Raw genomic sequence first — 19,929 nt, forward strand, 5'->3', positions numbered from 1 at the left:
GAGCCTGCTCTAATTCACCTAGAGCCGGCTCTAGGACCTTGAGAGCCGGCTCCAAGGCACCAAGAGTCGGCTCCACTTCTTTGGGAGCCGGTCGCCAAGGGTTTAGGGAGGCTCCAAGGGTTTTGGGAGCCTATTCTCCCTCCCTTGGCAGCCATCGTCTGTTTTCACCTCGTCTCCTTCGATTCCAGTAATCTCCAAGCCTCTGTAATGGGTTTAAATTCTTATTCTAGTGTACATTTAACATTCTAAATTAATTACTAGGCAACCATATGAATTGTTGATCTCAAATAAGCAAGAATTAAACATATTTACAGAAGAAACCAACTAACAGAAACCTAAAGAATTTTGGTATATCAGTTTCATTCAACGAGATTAATTATCAACTTAAACATGCATAACAGATTTTTTAGGCATTCATTAAACTCCTGGAGTCCATCTAAACATGCACAGATCACAAGTTTAAGGGAAAGAGAAGAACAGAGACTTGCCTTTAAGACTTTGGACTAAAATCTCTAAATATCGTTTCAAGATTTTCAGGCAAATCATTCACTAATCAATCCCTCTATTTCTCCTTGGTTCCACACACATACAACCCCTTCAATCCTTCCTTGGTTCAACCGTAGCCTAAGGCAAAACCCTAGACTTCCTCTTTGTATATCTCTCTATATTCTTCTCTGTAACTCTCTGTTTTTCCCACTACGTGAAATAAAGGTTCTGTCTTTTAAACCCTAAGTTGACATATCATATAGTATTTATAGGCTTCAAATATCACCAAAACCTAATTCCTATACTAACCATAAGTCGGCTACAATGTGAGACATAAAACCCTAACTTACACAACGTAAAACAAATAAACTGTGGACACAAAACTATTCAGTAATTAACTTAATTAAATAATTACCAATTTATCAAATAATATAATTAACCAATATAATTTAACAAAATCGTTAAAACAACCTATTTAATTAACACCAGTAATTCAAAAGTCACAATCACAATTAAGTCAATTAATTCACATAATCACAGTTTAATTCAAGTACTTCACATAATCACAATTTAATTCTAGTAATTCACATAATCACAATAAAATTCAAATAATTCAAATAAGTCAAATAATAACAATTAATTCACAAAAACAAGAAATTAAACAATTAAACCATTAAAATTTCAATTAAACAATTAATGAAATACCAGGACTATCTTTTATAAAATTAGAGGTATTACAGTCTTGCTACTCAAGGTAAGACATGTTGTGTAGAATTATCAGATATATTTTCGAAGAACTAAAATGCCTCCTCTACACTCTTCAACATAAAATTTCCACCACAAAAGGCATCCACCATATATCTTTGTGCCTCATTAAGCCCCTTATGGAAGAAGTTGACAAGTTGCCATTTTGGCATGTCATGATGAGGACACTTCTGAAGGATGTCTCTAAATCTTTCCCAAACCTCATGGAAAGGCTCGTCAGGCCCTTGAGCAAATCGAGTTATAGCATCTCGATATTGAGTAGTTCTTACCATGGGGAAGTACTTGTTTAAAAACTTTTGTTACAATTCAGCCATGTAGTGATGGAGTCTACTGGCAATGAATTAAACCAGTCCTTCGCCTTGTCCTTTAATGAAAAGGAGAAAAGGTGTAGTTGAGCACATCATAGTGAAAGCTCTGGATCTTTATTGTTCTGCACACCTCTGTAAAGTCATCCAAGTGCCGGCATAGATCCTTTTTTGATAGGCCGTAAAAAGAAGGCAATAACTGAAGAGTACTAGCCTTAATTTCGTAGTGAGGGGCCCTCACTTGAGGATACCGAACTGCAGATGAAGAGTTGTAGGCACCTAGTTCGTAGTGATCCTTTAAACAGTGAACTGCTTCTGCCGCTCGTGGATCATCTGCCATCGTTTCCTTTTTAAAGCCTCTAAAATCTTTCTCCAAGTTTTTGAGTCTTTTCGATTTCTGGATCTAACGGATTCCAAACATATAATGTCACCTATAATAATTAAAAGAAAACAGTATCAAAATAAAATAAAATAAAGAAAATAAAATAAATAAATAAAATAAAATCCTAAACTAAGATCCTAATTAAAATTAATTGTAGAATTTCATATTATCTGTCAATAACTAAAACAGGTCCCCGGCAACGGCACCAAAAACTTGTTGTGAGATTTATATGTATCATTCGCAAGTGCACGAATCTTTACAGATAGGGTTTACTTGTAAGGGTGTCATACCCAATGGACTTGTGTAAAATAAGTTTGTTATCATATTTCTTAAATTTAAATTAATTAGAAAGTAGGATAATCGAATTGTGATGTTGAATTCTAAATTAACCAAATCAAAAAATAAAATAAACTAAAGAACAATGATTAAATAGGATGTAGAAAATAGAAAGAGAGAACTAGCGGTATGATTTCACCACTAACGTCGCACCACCAGTCAATTGCATCAATTTATTGAAGATATGTCATATAATATACACAGGAAATTAATCATGGCTACAAGCACACATTAATTCAGCTAGAAAATAATATAATTTAAAGCTAAGCATGAACTATCTTCGATTAGCATAAACCATCTACCTATCTACTTTACTCTATGGTGTCACATGGTCTATCTTTTCTAGGCATAATCCATCAAATCTCTAACATTATATTCAGATAAGAACTATTGTGTAATCATCTCATTCACAACTACAAGAAGTGAATGAGTTGTGTTCAATCACAAGATTAAAATATCTAAGACAAGATAGAAAAATATTTGTAATTGAATTAAAACTCTAAAACCGATTCTTATTGAAAAATCAATTAAAAATCCTATAGATTACACAATCATGCATGATAAAAATTGTTCTCCAATAATTAAATACAATCAAACCAGTGTGCTAAGCTAGGGCTACCTCACAACCCTAGCAAAGTGTTTAGCCAAGCATGACTGGAATGGAATTCTTCATGATTGAGGAAGACATCTTCACTGCCATGGATCGATCTCTTCTTTTTTCTGAATGCTCCTTTCTGATCTCAGCCTCAAGCTCCTCTGTATATCCCTTAATTTTGTAGAGGACCCCCTTTAAATAATAAAAGATCATCCTTAAAGTTCCTTTTTTTTCATATAGGAGACATACATAAAAATTCTGTCAAATAAGGACTCTAAAATTCATATAAACTTCTAGGCCAATTTTGACAAGGTAAACAGCTGTTTTAGGGAATCCTCGTGAAATACAAAATTGTAGCTCTTCAAATTTCCTTTCAATTCATGTACAAATTTAGCCATTTTGACACTCGAGAAAAGAGATATAGCTAGATTACCAAAACGGGTTCAAGTTACCAACTTTGGCGAAAGTTTCCTTTTTGGAGAAGGAGTTTTCCTTTTCTTCTTCTTCCCATTCTCATCAACTTGTGGCTTCTTTTGGAATATTTTCTAAGTATAATTAAACTTGGATCTTCAACAATGCTCAGTCCCACGGAATGTCATCTTTTAAAGCTCAAAATCACTAGTCTTAATTGATTTTACAATTAAAGCCCTGAAATAAATAAAAATAATAAAACAATGTAAAATCACAAATAAACTATTATTAAGAGAATAAAATATGCAAGTAAAGGGGCTAAAATGTATAACATTCAGCACCAAATAATTAGTTTAATCTTCTCGGTAGTTTAGAGAACAATGTCGGGTCCTAAGGCGGCTATCTTGCCCACCTCAATCCAACAAATAGGAGACCTACAAGGTCCGCCATACAACGCCTCAAATGGAGCCATCCAAATACTCGCCTGATAACTGTTGTAGGCAAACTCAATAAGTGGAAGGTGATCCTCCCAACTACCACCCAAGTCAAGTACATAGGCCCGAAGCATATCCTCCAAGATCTGGATGGTATACTCCGATTGGCAGTCCGTCTATGGATGGAATATCGTACTAAGGTGCAACGCTGAGCCAAACGCTGCTTGAAGTCCTTCCCAGAACTTCGAGGTGAACTTGGCATCCCTATCTAAAACAATAGCCACTGGAACTCCATGTAATCTTATAATCTCTTTCACATAAAGTACACCAAGTGCCTCTGCGTCATCTGTTGCCTTAATTGGCAAGAAATGAGCCGTCTTGGTCAATCTATCAATAATGACCCATACGGCTTCATTTCCCCTCCGTGACCTAGGAAGACCTGTCACAAAATCCATTGCAATCTCCTCATATTTCCACTGCGCTACCGGCAATGGCTGTAATAAACCAGTTAGTCTCTGGTGTTCTGTCTTCACGTACTGACAGGTAAGGCACTTAGCCACAAACTGTGCAACGTCCTTCTTCATTTCATTCCACCAATACTGATGTCTCAGATTGTGATACATTTTGGTACCACCTGGATGAACTGCAAAGTGGGAAGTGTGAAATTTCAGTAAAATGTCCTCACAACAAACAGTGGGAACAACCAACAAACCCCTGAACCGTAGACCTCTGTGATACCCCTCGGATTCGAGACACGGGTTAATCAGGCCCAGGCCCAAACTCGAGGGAAATATCAAACAATTAATACTTTAATGAACACGGAATACAAATTGAAATAAGAAATAAAAAACAATAAGCTTGAAGAAACTAGAAATAAAATCCTTTATAATTAAATACTTAAAATCCCATAATCCAAAACTCCATAAGTTTAACAACTCGGGAATCCATCTCTAGTGGACCCATAACAAACCCAAACTGAATGAAAGTAAAATTGAAGATAAAATCGAAATCTAATATCTGGAAAGAAATCCTACGTCGTCGGTAGAATAGAAGATCGTCTCTGCTCAGCACGAACAAGCTCTAGACTGGAAATGTCCGATACCTGAAAAATGATGAGTGGGTCAGGCCCACATGTAAGGTCTATACTACTACTACCCAAGCAAAGACCCGATACGCATGTACATCCTACCCAATCCAACAATAGTTAATAGTCCGTAGATAACTATATATACATATAATCACACTACAGGACTCTCACTGGACTACAGGCCCGTCTCAACCTAAGTAGTAGTCACCATGCAAAAACGCACCCAAAGGTGGGCATGACTACCTAGTCCTAGCAAGGTACACATCAAACCATTATAGCCAGCTATGCATCCCAATACATATACGCTCCCTAACCAACGACTCTGAGACTCAGGCTCATATCGTGGCATCATAAAAATATATTTAAATTCCATTCCAAACCAAAGTGCCACTCAATTATTTATTGATCTGACACAAAATATAGGTAGGACTTAACCTTTGTAGTTAATCCGTCCCTTAATCCAGAGTAGGCAGGACTTAGCATTTTTGAGCTAATCCCCCTAGTATGACACTGTCCCATACCGGTGCATACAAACCATCCATGTAGTATTGATAATATATATATGATAGCATAACATATCAATATCAACATTTCCAATCATAAGCATAACAAGAATGTTTAATTAGCATGCTTGTTCAATACATCCAGTACCTGATTCTCTGACAAATTTTTAAATACAGTGTAGAAATATAACCATCCTGTAACTCATAATAAGCATAATAATAATAATAATAGTATATACATGCTTACTTATAATTACTCCACAACATCCCTCAAGTTGACATAAACAAATTCTTGGTAACATCAACTAGTTTCATATTAAATATTAACTAAATTTCTATTAGTTAATAGACTTAATCCCATACCACTGATATATGATTTACATATCAAACTCCTAATTCAATTGCTAATTTAAAATTAATCAACTTGAATCGTTTACAAAATTTCAACCATGTAAACTTCCTTAAAAGTGTCTTACTGTCACTTATAAATATATAATCATTCTGTAATCTAATAAACTTAAATTAAATTACAGAAACATGATTTAACAATATTACCATTCCTAGATAAATTGCAACTCATAGGGTTATGCACTTAAAACCCTCTGCCTCCAAAAACAGTCCACAAGTTCACCTGAAACTATAATGGTTTAAATCTACCGATTTCTTTGTAATTTATTATGTATCATCATACCCTCAGGATTTCTAATAGGACTTAGATGCTACTGAAAGATCCCTGCATAGCTCCTAATAGCATCTGAAAACACCAAATTCTGAAACCCGTAGCCAAAACCATCACTGGAAAAGCGAAAACTGAAACCTGTTGAAGGAGCCGGCTCCACACAAAGTGGAGCCGCCTCCATTCTATGATAGAGCCGGCTCCATCATGATGGAACCGCCTCTAACTTCCTAAAGAGCCGGCTCCATCCTTAGATTGAGCCTGCTCAATCTTTTAATGGAGCCTGCTTTATTCCTCCTTCCCCTGTGCGTCTTTTTCTCCAGTTCCGGCGGTGTCCGGTAACTGTATTCCTCCAACTAAGTTCATTACTGATTAAAACTAAGTCTTAGGGAGTTCCAAAGTTAATTAAATTCATAACTTATTACCCAAATCATATGGAACAAGAATTACACAAAACAGCTTCTAAGTGGATTAAAATCCATACAAGAACACATACTGTTTCAGGTATCTAGCCCTGCGACCCAGATTTATTTTAAGATTTCCCACTATGTTTTAAAACTATTGAAATTCTTAATCCATCAATTGACATCATTAAAATCATGAATTAAGTAAAACAAAACAGTAAAACAAACAACACTATAAAACGACCAATTTAACAGTTCATAAACATATGTTTATTAAACAATGCAAGCATGCTAACCAAATTTATTTTAATTCTTATTTCATCCTGAGATTGTGTTAGGGATGCAAAGAACACAGGTCAAAGAGGTAGAGCTAGTTATAAAATTTGCCTATGAGACTCGGTTCAGAAATTTCAGCGTCTTTCTTCTAAGTTTTCCCGGCGCCCCTTTGGTTTTCCTTCTCTCTGTTTCTTCTGTCTCCACAACGTGGTCAGGGTTCTAAACCCTTGACAGCCTTATACAGATATATTTATAGGTTTATAAGTTTACAAAAAACCCTAGTTTAATATAAACCCTACACTAAATCCTTAGTTGGCCCATATGAAACCTAATTAATGCTTAATTATGAAACCCTACATACGTGACGTCTAAAACCAAAACCCTTAATTAATCCTACTAACATAAAACTCTATTTATAGAAAATTCATTTATACTAAATTAAATCATTTATCAATTAATTCAATTTCAAGAAAAATAATTAATTCTATTTAAAGAAAACAATTACATCCAATAATTAAAACCCAAATAAATAAACAACTAAATAAAACAATCAAACAAAACAAGTCATTTAAATAATTCACAATTAAATCAACAAATTCACAACTAAATCAATAAAACACAATTTAAATAATTAAATAAATTCCAGAATTATCCTTGTTAAATTAGGGGTATTACAACCTCCATTTGCATGTAAGGTCCAATCCTTCATGGTCTCGCCACTGGAGATCAAAGTGTAAATGGCATCCAAATCCGAATATTGTCTCTGTGACTCAATCAACCGTCTGACAAGAGTGGGTTGAGCCATGAGACTAAACAAGAATGCTGACTCACTGCCATCATCATCATCATTAAAGAAATACAATCATATTTTAGCCAAATCTTCAGGCATCTTTCACTTCCAAATGGCTAACCTGACCAAAGTCCCACGAGATTTCCGGCTTAACGAATCAGCTACCACATTTGCCTTACCAAGATGATACTGCAAATCAAAGTTGTAGTCTTCTAAAAACTCAACCTATCGCCTCTGTCTGTTGTTCAAGTCCTTTTGGGAGAAAAGGTACTTGAGACTCTTGTGGTCCGAGAACACCTCAAATCTCTCACCATACAAATAGTGTCTCCAACACTTCAAAGCAAACACGACTGCTGCTAACTCCAAATCATGAGTAGGGTAGTTAAGCTCGTGAGTATTCAACTATCAAGACCTATAAGCCATTACTCTACCATCCTTCATCAGCACACAACCCAAACCATCACATGAGGCGTCACAATAGATCACATAACCCAAGCCACGCTCAGGTATCACCAACACTGGAGCAGTAGTCAACTTTGTTTTTAACTCTTGAAAGGATGACTTACAGGCTTCATTCCATGTAAACTTGATCCCTTTTCGGGTCAATCTGGTCTAGGAACTGCCAAACGGGAAAAATCCTTCACAAATCTCCGATAATAGCCCGCTAGGCCAAGGAAACTCCGGATCTCAAAGACATTCTTGGGTTGCTCCCAATTCAGAACTGCCTCTATCTTTAAAGGATCAACTAAAACCCCACCTTTTGAGACAACATATCCCAAAAACTTCACCTCTTGTAGCCAAAACTCACACTTTTCATACTTGGCGTACAAACGGTGCTCCCGTAGAATTTGCAACACTATACTTAAATAGACCTCGTGCTCCTCCCGAGTCTGTGAATACACAAGAATGTAATCCACGAAAATTACCACAAACTGATCCAAGTAATCGTGGAAGACGCGGTTCATTAGATCCATGAATGCCGCTGGTGCGTTAGTCAGACCAAAGGGCATGACAAGAAACTCATAATGTCCATACCGCGTACAGAAAGCGGTCTTTGGAATATCCTCTTCTCTAACCCATAACTGATAATAACCTGACTTCAAGTCAATCTTCAAAAAACAACTGGCTCCCTTCAACTGATCAAATAAATCATCTATCCTTGGTAAATGATACTTGTTCTTGATGGTGGCATAATTCAACTTCCGGTAATCAATGCACAACCTTAAAGAACCATCTTTCTTTTTAGCGAACAAGACCGTTGCACCCCACAGTGACACACTCGGTCGGATGAAGCCTTTCATTCTCAAATCATCAAGTTGCTTCTTCAATTCTTCTAATTCAATCGGTGCCATATGATACGGTGCCATAGAGATTGGCATGGTACTATGCATCAAATCAACGGCAAACTCCACCTCTCGGTATGGAGGCAACTCAGTCAAGTCCTCAAGAAACACATCTAGAAAGTCGCGTACAACCACCGAATAATTAACCCTACAATACTCCACATCATCATCGGCAAAAAGTCTAGCCAAGAAGAACGTCTGCCGATCCCGACCCCTAACACCATAGAATGAATGAGTGAGAGGATCACACCGATCTCCCACAAAACAGAAATAATCCCTATCCGGGGTACACACTGAAACTTTACTTCTGAAACAATCAATGACAACTCTGAAGGACGACAACCAGTCCATCCCAGGAATGACATCAAACCCTATCATCTCAAGAAGGATGAGATCGAACTCAAGAACACGTCTGGCAATGGTAATAGAACAACCTCGACAAATTCTACCAAGAGTGACTGAATCCCCAACATGTGTGTCAACACAAAGTGGTCTGTCTAACTGACTGACCTCCAATCCCAATGCCCGTGAAAATGATGAAGCAATGAATGAATAGGTAGCACCAGAATCAAATAATACACGAGCCCAAGAATGGGACACAAGAAACATACCCCTAAAAACTGAAGGACCAGATAGTGGCTCAACTGGAGTGAGTGCAAACACACGACCCTGGGTCCTCTGCCCCTAAGAACCGCCTACTTGATAACCATACTGCTGAGTGGGTGCACTCGAAGAAGCTCCTCTACCTGGTCGGGAACTCTGGGCTGATGGCTGGCTGAGACGGCTGAGGTAGTGGTAGCGGCCGAAACCCTGACTGAACTATGGCAGACTGCATCTGCCTATGCTGTGAACCTCCACCTTTGCCCAAACCACTGCCTCGCTATAGATAATCCTTCACCCTATGACTCTGCTAGCCACACCCTAAACACCCACCAAACGCCACCTGAATTTGAGTACACTGGGACTTATGATGCCCTGACTGCCCACACTTGAAACAAATCACTTGAGCTACCTGAGCCTGAGTGCATTGGGACTTGTAATGTCTAGGCTGTCCACATCTAAAACAAGTAACATTTGTTCTAGAAGACCCCATGGACACTGAAGTTGTGGGTGCGGATCTAACTAACTGTTGTCCCCTAAACCCTTACTGCTCATGCTTCTGCTTCTTACTTGATTGACCTTCGGAGAAAGCACTCATACTCCTGCTCTTCTTATAGGACTCTCTAATAGCTTTACTATCTTTACTCTCGACTTCAACCACCAAGGCCTTTCTCACTGTCTTTGTAAACTTCGTCGGTTCTGAGGCAGCCACTATTAGCCTAATGGTGAGATCAAGACCATTAACAAACTTCTCTATCTTTCCTTCCTCATCATTAGCAATCCCCGGTGCAAACCCCAAAAGCGATGTAAACTTGTTCTCAAACTCTGTAATTGTCATGTTTCCTTGCTTCAACCCATCAAACTCCTTTTTTAGCTCTTTCCACTTAGGTGCCGGAAAATACTTCTCGTAATACAGCTTCTTGAATGTATCATAGGTCATCTTATCCGAATTGTGGGTGTGAGAAATGGTCTTCCACCAAATCTCAGCATCCCCAACCAAATTATAGGTTGCCAATGTGATCTTCAACTTATCTGTTGCCAAATTCATGGCATTAATATGTTTCTCCACCCTATCTATGAAACTATCTGCAACAAGCGGATCTGGACCGCCCTCAATCAAGGTCGGCATCAACTTTACAAACTTAGCAATGTGATAAAGAGTATCATCTGTCTCACTTGTTTTTAGAGGTGGTGGTGGTGGTGGCACAACTTGTGACGATGTCGCACCAGTCGGTCGAAATGCATTAAAAAGAGCTGCCTGAGCAGCCAACCTCAATTGCTCCTTATTTATCTGAAAAGGTAGATTAACGGACCCCCTCGATTGTCTCCCTCTTGGCGGAACCAAGTCATGCAACAAAACATCCTCTTCAACTTGCTCCTTGTACCTTTCTACTGGATTAGAGCTAGAACTTTCCCCAGGATCCCTCCGTGGTGGCATGACGCTAAAGAAAATGAGAGAATGGATTAAAAATGATGACACCAAGATACACACGAGAACGGAATCCTCACATGAAAAAATCTACAGGAAATGACAAGATTTAAACACTTTCCATACTTCTATAACACCCAACTAATAATGAGCATGATGATGCTAACAATAGATATCAACTTTAACAATTAACTCATAATCACATAAATAGGTAAACAAACAAGCAAGTAGACATGCTTCTCAAATAATTTAACACCTTGCGCATAAGTAGATAAATATGCAATTCAATTTCCCCATACAACCCTGGGTAAGCCTCTACCTGTCGTCCTAACGGTATTCGAACCATCGCTCTGATACCAAATTTGTAACGACCCGAAAAGACACCAAAATAATAATAATAAAATATATAAAATTTTGGTATGACCTCCGCAGAAAAAGTTCCTCTACAACTTGTTGAAATAACAAAAAAGATGCAATGGCCTTACTGGACCTTAAAAATAACCTATCATGTCCCAACGCACAATATAATTATTATATCACATTCATAAAATGATTACATACATATTAAAAAATCCCCTTCCTCCATCTCATCCAAATAAGGAACACACCTTACTTACATCAAGTTACAGTCCATAAATGTAGCTAAAATTTTAAAGTCCATAGCATACAACATTATAACAATTAAATTAAAGTTTCATAAAATAGTTAAGATTACATTTACAAAATATTAGAGTTCTAATATAAAAGATAGCAAAATAAAATAAATCTTCAATCTCGTCTAAACTTGTGGCAGATCGTCATCCACCACCTCTTTTCCATATCCTGAAAATTGTTAAAAATAATTGGGTGAGCATAAGTTCAGTAAGAAGTGTCTAAGACACCCTTCTTATGACACCGTGAATCCACATAAGGAATGAGTAAAAAGGAACGGGGTCATACCATGGGAAATACATATTCTCAATCACAACAACAAGTATGTAGCAAATTTCAACCAATCACAAATTTCCCACAATGTCATGAAGTGCAATGTTATGCAAATATCGCTCCCCATTTCTGAAACATTTCCGTTTCAACTTCCAAACCGTTAGTGTAATCCAACCCAAGGCACCCCCCAAGGCGTCACGAATGGAGGGTTGCCTAACTATCCACGACCACAAGGCAGGTCTAAGGCATCGCATCCGGCCTAGTTAGCTCAACCATACTCCCTTCTAGACTACACTAACAACACGGATCACTAGGCGCCTCCTAGGCATCCGGTTTTCGCAAACACTTTGAGAAATACTTTCCCAAAAATTTATTTCCTTTGTTTTTTAAAACATTTTTTCCTTTTCTCTTCCCGATGGATGCATAAATGCTTCATGCTTCTAATCATCAATTCAACTATAGGCTTTCACACATTCCATTTACATCATCATCACAATTTAATAAGAATTTCTAAACATTCATTTATTTTATTTATTTATTTATAACCATAGCATCAATTTTTCAAAGTAATAAATAAATAATCATAAGGCATACAATATGTCAACACTAAGCATGCTCATTCACCTTAATGAAAATAGTCATGTATATGAATTCAAATAGCACATGAAACATATTTATCATTTTGATTACTCATACTTACAACAACCACAAACTAGGTAACCAAAATTAGCATGCTTAGGATAAAATTTAAGGGAAAAATTCACAAAAGACCCAAGAAGTTGTAGATTAGAACACCCCTACCTCAATGGAAGTGAAAACCCCCAAAATCCCCAAATCCAAGCCCTAATTTCAGAATCCCTAGGCTTGGCTAATTGGTGCTTGGCTCTTATCAAATTAACGGCCTCGACGAGCTCTCTGACTTTGCTTCACAAGGTTCTTGTAATGACCCAAATCCTCATGGATCCGAATCATTAAACGGGTCCTTACCTGACCCGGAATCATCCAAGGGTAATACGGTCCTTTCATGTTAATCATGGTCCAAAAAGTGCAAGATGGTAATTTGCTACAATTTAAGTAGTTTTAATATTCAAAGGGTATAATAGTCATTTACTTGCATCACGTAATAAATAAAATAAGGTCCGAGACAATATAGTCTTTTTGGTGGTTAAAATATAATTAATGCATTTTATTGGGTCATAAAATAATTATTCCCACCAATAATTTGGTGCTAGAGAGTAATTGGAAAAGCTAAATAAAAAAATTATATGTGGAACAGGAACCGGTTGACGTACATACATTATACGTCAGCTGGTTTGGGTTATGAATAGTGAAAAACCCACTGCCGAGATATCGGTCGACGTGTGGGATGCTACACGTTAACTGGTTTGGAACGTGCACGGTGAAAGGCTTACTGTCAGGATACCGGTCAATATGTGTGTGATAACCCAGATTTTTTTTAAAAAAAAAAAAAATTAATTTATAATTATTTTTGAATTCAGTTCAGTGGAGGTGTAATAGTAATTATTTTTTTATATAGTTTATATGTGTGTATGTGTGTGTGTGTGTGTGGTGAGGGAGAGAGATTTGTCTACTGAAAGGTAAAGGTGCCGAAATGAGAAAAGAGATAAAGATGGATTGTAAATATGGTGTGGGTCCCATTTGTCTTTGGCTTCACGTGGGCTTTATTTGGTGAGATTGTGTTTCTTGTTTGTGAAATGAAAAGAAAAAGAAAAAGGAAGTTGGTGTGATGTAGTCGTGGGGCCCACAGAAGATTTGTTGAACCAAATTTCTTGGCTTTGAATTATTCACGTGGTCTTGGTTTTTTTTTTTTTTTTTGGTGGCTGATGGAGTTGTTAGGTGTATATTAGGAAAGTGAAGATAAGAAATGAGAAGATAAGGAAAAGAAAAGGTAGGTGGCGGGGTCCACTTATTTATTATTTGTTGGGTGAGTTGTATGGTTTGGGTTGGTGTAAATTGCCTATTTATTGAAGTATTGGTCTTGAGTGTTTCATGTACTAAGTGAGACAAATTAGAGAATAGAAAGAGAGCCGAGACAGAGAGTTAAGAGAGAGAAAAATAGAGTGAATTGAGACAAAGAGAGTTTGAGCAGACAGTGAGTGAGTCGAGAGTTGCAGAAGGCGCAGTAGAAGCTTGGAGACTTGATGATCCAGTGAGAAAATTCTTTTTCAGTGTAGGGTTTTCTATACCTTGAATGGCATGGGGAGGTTTTGCTTAAATGTTTTGATTAAATGTTTTAATTAAATGCATATGTATTTTGTTTATACTCACTTGTATATGTTTATTTTGTGAAGCTATTTTGTTAAACCTCCATGAAATTCTTGTTATGGTTTTTCCTACTGGGACTTTTGTCTCACCACCCTCCAGTTTCAGGTACCGAAGATGAATGAGGATTACTAGAGACTGGCTTAGGATGAAGAGTTGGCGTTGCGAGTTTTATTTTTATTATTTAGAGAATTTTTTTGTATATTTGAGGCAATTGACTTTGTATAAAGAGAGGGAAAATTTTATGATCTTGGGTATATTTTGATGTATTTGAATTGAAAAAATTAAGGATTTTGTTAAAATTTTCGGGGCGTGATAAAATGGTATCAGAGCTGTACCCAGTCGGAAGTGTGAGTGTAGTGATGATGTAGACGGGTGTGTGTGGGCGAGTGTGTAGCACTGGTGAGCTACCACTTGTAGCTGGGTGTGTGTGGGCGGATGGCGGTCACTGGCAGCTACTGGGATGGTTGGTTAGTGTGGTTGGGCAGGTAGCCCAGATTTGAGATTGTTTGTTTTTTTAGTGGGTGGGCGGGTGACGCATCTACTTGCTACCACAATGGTTACGGAGTGTATGGGCGGGTGACTAGCACTGTCAGCTACCACAACGTCCCACAAATCACTGTATCTCACATCGCCTGGGGTAAGGATTTGGATTTTGGTTTTGTGATTGTTCGTGTTTTTGGCTCTACGAAGACTGTTGGATCTGAATTTCGGGGATGAAATTCTTTTTAAGTGGTGGAGATTGTGATAACCCAGATTCTTTTAAAAAACAAAAAAAAATTAATTTATAATTATTTTTGAATTAAGTTCAGTGGAGGTGTAGTAGTAGTTATTTTTTTATATAGTTTATGTGTGTGTGTGTGTGTGTGTGTGTGTGTGTGAGAGAGATTTGTCTACTGAAAGGTGAAGGTGCCAAAATAAGAAAAGAGATAAAGATGGATTGTAATGATGGTGTGGGTCCCATTTGTCTTTGGCTTCACGTGGGCTTTATTTGGTGAGATTGTGTTTGTTGTCTGTGAAATGAAAATAAAAAGAAAAAGGAAGTTGGTGTGATGTAGTCTCGGGGCCCACAGAAGATTTGTTAAACCAAATTTCTTGGCTTTCAATTGTTCACGTGGTCTTGGTTTTTTTTTTTTTTTTTTTTTTTTTTTTTTTTTTTTTTTGTGTGGCTGATGGAGTTGTTTGGCGTATATTAGGAAAGTGAAGATAAGAAATGAGAAGATAAGGAAAAGAAAAGGTGGGTGGCGGGGTCCACTTATTTATTATTTGTTGGGTGACTTGTATGGTTTGGGTTGGTGCAAATTGCCTATTTATTGAAGTATTGGTCTTGAGTGTTTCATGCATTAAGTGAGACAAATTAGAGAATAGAAAGAGAGCCGAGACAGAGAATTAAGAGAGAAAAAAATAGAGTGAACTGAGACAGAGAGAGTTTGAGCAGACAGTGAGTGAGTTGAGAGTTACAAAGGGCGCAGCGGAAGCTTGGAGACTTAATGATCCAGTGAGGAAATTCTTTTTCAGTGTAGAGTTTTCTATACCTTGAATGGCATGAGGAGGTTTTGCTTAAATGTTTTAATTAAATGCATATGTATTTTGTTTATACTCACTTGTATATGTTTATTTTGTGAAGCTGTTTTGTTAAACCTCAATGAAATTCTTGTTATGGTTTTTCCTACTGGGACTTTTGTCTCACCACCCTCCAGTTTCAGGTACCGAAGATGAACGAGGATCGCTAGAGATGGGCTTAGGATGAAGAGTTTGCATTGCGAATTTTATATTTATTATTTGGAGAATTTTTTTTTATATATTTAAGGCAATTGACTTTGTATAAAGAGAGGGTAATTTTTATGATCCTGGGTGTATTTTGATGTATTTGAATTGAATAAATTTAGGATTTTGTTAAAATTTTCGGGGCATGACAAAATGGTATCATAGCTGTACCCAGCCGGAAGTGTAAGTGTAGTGATGATGTAGACGGGTGTGTGTGGGTAAGTGTGTTGCACTGGTGAGCTACCACTTGTAGACGGGTGTGTGTGGGCGGATGGCGGTCACTGGCATCTACTGGGATGGTTGGTTAGTGTGGTTGGGCAGGTAGCCCAGATTTGAGATTATTTGTTTTTTTTAGTGGGTGGGCGGGTGACGCATCGACTTGCTACCACAACGATTACGGAGTGTGTGGGTGGGTGACTAGCACTGTCAGCTACCACAACGTCCTACATATCACTGTATCTCACATCGCCTGGGGTAAGGATTTGGATTTGGGTTTTGTGATTGTTGGTGTTTTTGGCTTTACGAAGACTGTTGGATTTGAATTTTGGGGACGAAATTCTTTTTAAGTGGTGGAGATTATGATAACCCAGATTTTTCTTTAAAAAAAAAAAAAATTTAATTTATAATTATTTTTTAATTTAGTTCAGTGGAGGTGTAGTAGTAGTTATTTTTTTTATATAGTTCATATGTGTGTGTGTGTGTGTGTGTGTGAGATTTGTCTACTGAAAGGTGAGGTGCCAAAATGATAAAAGAGATAAAGATGGATTGTAATGATGGTGTGGGTCCCATTTGTCTTTGGGTTCACGTGGGCTTTATTTGGTGAGATTGTGTTTGTTGTTTGTGAAATGAAAAGAAAAAGAAAAAGGAAGTTGGTGTGATGTAGTTTCGGGGCCCACAGAGGATTTGTTGAACCAAATTTCTTGGCTTTGAATTGTTCACGTGGTCTTGGTCTTTTTTTTTTTTTTTTTTTTTTTTTTTTTTTTTTTTGTGGCTGATGGAGTTGTTTGGTGTATATTAGGAAAGTGAAGATAAGAAATGAGAAGATAAGGAAAAGAAAAGGTGGGTGGCGGGGTCCACTTATTTATTATTTGTTGGGTGACTTGTATGGTTTGGGTTGGTGCAAATTGCCTATTTATTGAAGTATTGGTCTTGAGTGTTTCATGCACTAAGTGAGACAAATTAGAGAATAAAAAGAGAGCCGAGATAGAGAGTTAAGAGAGAGAAAAATAGAGTGAACTGAGACAACGAGAGTTTGAGCAGACAGTGAGTGAGTCGAGAGTTGCAGAGGGTGCAGCGAAAGTTTGGAGACTTGATGATCCAGTGAGGAAATTCTTTTTCAGTGTAGGGTTTTCTATACCTTGAATGGCATGGGGAGGTTTTGCTTAAATGTTTTTATTAAATGCATATGTATTTTGTTTATACTCACTTGTATATGTTTATTTTGTGAAGTTGTTTTGTTAAACCTCCATGAAATTCTTGTTATGGTTTTTCCTACTGGGAATTTTGTCTCACCACCCTCCAGTTTCAGGTACCGAAGATGAACGAGGATTGTTAGAGATGGGTTTATGATGAAGAGTTAGCGTTGCGAGTTTTAATTTTATTATTTGGAGAATTTTTTTTGTATATTTAAAGCAATTGACTTTGTATAAAGAGGGTAATTTTTATGATCCTGGGTGTATTTTGATGTATTTGAATTGAATAAATTGAGGATTTTGTTAAAATTTTCGGGGTGTGACAAAATGGTATCAGAGCTGTACCCAGCCGGAAGTGTGAGTGTAGTGATGATGTAGACGGGTGTGTGTGGGCGAGTGTGTAGCACTGGTGAGCTACCACTTGTAGCCGGGTGTGTGTGGGCAGATGGCGGTCATTGGTAGCTACTGGGATGGTTGGTTAGTGTGGTTGGGCAAGTAGCCCAGATTTGAGATTGTTTGTTTTTTTAGTAGGTGGGCGGGTGACGCATCGACTTGCTACCACAACGATTACGGAGTGTGTGGGCGGGTGACTAGCATTATCAGCTACCACAACGTTCTACATATCACTGTATCTCACATCGCCTAGGGTAAGGATTTGGATTTTGGTTTTGTGATTGTTGGTGTTTTTGGCTCTACGAAGACTGTTGGATCTGAATTTCGGGGACGAAATTCTTTTTAAGTGGTGGAGATTGTGATAACCCAGATTTTTTTTAAAAAAAAAAAAAAAAAAATTTAATTTATAATTATTTTTTAATTTAGTTCAGTGGAGCTGTAGTAGTAGTTATTTTTTTATATAGTTTATATGTGTGTGTGTGTGTGTGTGTGAGAGAGAAAGAGAGAGAGATTTGTCTGCTGAATAGTGAAGGTGCCGAAATGAGAAAAGAAATAAAGATTAATTGTAATGATGGTGTAGGTCCCATTTGTCTTTGGCTTCACGTGGGCTTTATTTGGTGAGATTGCATTTCTTGTTTGTGAAATGAAAAGAAAAAGAAAAAGGAAGTTGGTGCGTTGTAGTCGCAGGGCCCACAGAAGATTTGTTGAACCAAATTTCTTGGCTTTGAATTGTTCACGTGGTCTTGGTTTTTTGTTTTTTTTTTTTGTTTTTTTTGTGGCTGATGGAGTTATTAGGTGTATATTAGGAAAGTGAAGATAAGAAATGAGAAGATAAGGAAAAGAAAAGGTGGGTGGCGGGGTCCACTTATTTATTATTTGTTGGGTGAGTTGTATGGTTTGGGTTGGTACAAATTGCCTATTTATTGAAGTATTGGTCTTGAGTGTTTCATGCACTAAGTGAGACAAATTAGAGAATAGAAAGAGAGCCGAGACAGAGAGTTAAGAGAGAGAAAAATAGTGTGAACTAAGATAGAGAGAGTTTGAGCAGACAGTGAGTGAGTCGAGAGTTGCAGAGGGCGCAGCGGAAGTTTGGAGACTTGATGATCCAGTGAGGAAATTCTTTTTCAGTGTAAGGTTTTCTATACCTTGAATAGCATGGGGAGGTTTTGCTTAAATGTTTTAATTAAATGTATATGTATTTTGTTTATACTCACTTGTATATGTTTATTTTGTGAAGCTGCTTTGTTAAAACTCCATGAAATTCTTATTATGGTTTTTCCTACTGGGACTTTTGTCTCACCATCCTCCAGTTTCAGGTTCCGAAGATGAACGAGAATTGCTAGAGGCGGGCTTAGGATGAACAGTTGGCGTTGCGAGTTTTATTTTTATTATTTGGAGAATTTTTTTTTGTATATTTGAGGCAATTGACTTTGTATAAAGAGAGGGCAATTTTTATGATCCTAGGTGTATTTTGATGTATTTGAATTGAATAAATTGAGGATTTTGTTAAAATTTTTGGGGCGTGACAGTGTGGGAAGCCACATGTCGACTGGTTTACGCAACTCGGTCGACGTATGGAATTTTACGTCAACTGGTTTGGGTCATCCTCACTCATTGTCACTGAGATACACCAACTTTGAAAGCCAATCACCCATATCACTACACTCACGTACATACTTAAATACATTTCAACATCCACAATAACAACAACTACAATGTTAACATAATTTACCACACGTTACCAAAATACCCTAAAGGATTAAATGATGGTAAAACTTAATTACATTACCCCACTGGGCATGTACATGCTAAAATCCAAATATTTTACATGTTGCAAAAGTAATACATTCTAAGTCAACATCTTTACAAAATAAGTTCAAGCTCTACAAAAAAAAAACATCCAGAATGCTTCCTAAGTGCTCTCAAGCATGAGGTGGATTATCATCCGCCAACTCCTTGCCGTGACCTGAAAAAAAATTAAATATGGTGGGGTGAGCAATTTGCTCAGTAAGTGGCGCCTAAGACGCACCTCTTGAGTCCCCGTGAATCCAAAACGAAGAATAGAACCATGGAAATTGGGGTCATACAATGTCAGGAAATTACAACATGGTTTCCAATCTCAACATAAATAATATGATTCAATGGGGATGCAATGCATGCCAATGTCGCTCCCCATTTTTCACAATTAAAATCATCACTTTCAAACTGTTAATATAACTCACCTTTTGGTAACCCCGCAGCGACACGAGAGAAGGATTGGCTAGTGTCCTTGACCCTTGGTACCCCCGCGGCGTCATTATGGGCCCAGCTAGCTCAATCACGCTAGGG

The 19,929-nt window shown here is 37.5% G+C and overlaps 1 protein-coding gene and 1 long non-coding RNA gene across 2 annotated transcripts; one reads left to right on the forward strand and one right to left on the reverse strand.

The window, feature by feature from the left end:
• Positions 1–1,617: 1,617 nt before the first annotated feature.
• Positions 1,618–9,628, reverse strand: LOC132277620 (uncharacterized). The gene is made up of 4 exons (XM_059779459.1): positions 9,540–9,628; positions 8,707–9,406; positions 8,377–8,586; positions 1,618–1,959 (listed from the first exon to the last, which is right to left on the reverse strand). The coding sequence occupies exons 1-4, from the start codon at positions 9,626–9,628 to the stop codon at positions 1,618–1,620; spliced, it is 1,341 nt and encodes a 446-aa protein (XP_059635442.1).
• Positions 9,629–13,131: 3,503 nt separating this feature from the next.
• LOC132279565 (uncharacterized) lies at positions 13,132–19,057 on the forward strand. Its single transcript, XR_009471350.1, has 2 exons — positions 13,132–18,730; positions 18,912–19,057. It is a non-coding gene; the product is annotated as an uncharacterized LOC132279565 (long non-coding RNA).
• The last annotated feature ends 872 nt before the right edge of the window (positions 19,058–19,929 follow it).

Source organism: Cornus florida, unplaced genomic scaffold (genome assembly GCF_030987335.1).
Source record: "Cornus florida cultivar Cherokee Brave unplaced genomic scaffold, ASM3098733v1 CherokeeBrave_3.0.0_Hap2_Chr10, whole genome shotgun sequence".
Taxonomy (NCBI): Eukaryota; Viridiplantae; Streptophyta; class Magnoliopsida; order Cornales; family Cornaceae; genus Cornus; species Cornus florida.

Coding starts and splice junctions, on each gene's coding strand:
- LOC132277620 (XM_059779459.1), bottom strand. CDS start 9,628: ATGCAGTCTGCCATAGTTCAGTCAGGGTTTCGGCCGCTACCACTACCT. Junction 9,407..9,539: donor AGCCCAGAGTTCCCGACCAG/GTAGAGGAGCTT, acceptor TTCAGTTTTTAG/GGGTATGTTTCTTGTGTCCC. Junction 8,587..8,706: donor TGTCACTGTGGGGTGCAACG/GTCTTGTTCGCT, acceptor TTATTTGATCAG/TTGAAGGGAGCCAGTTGTTT.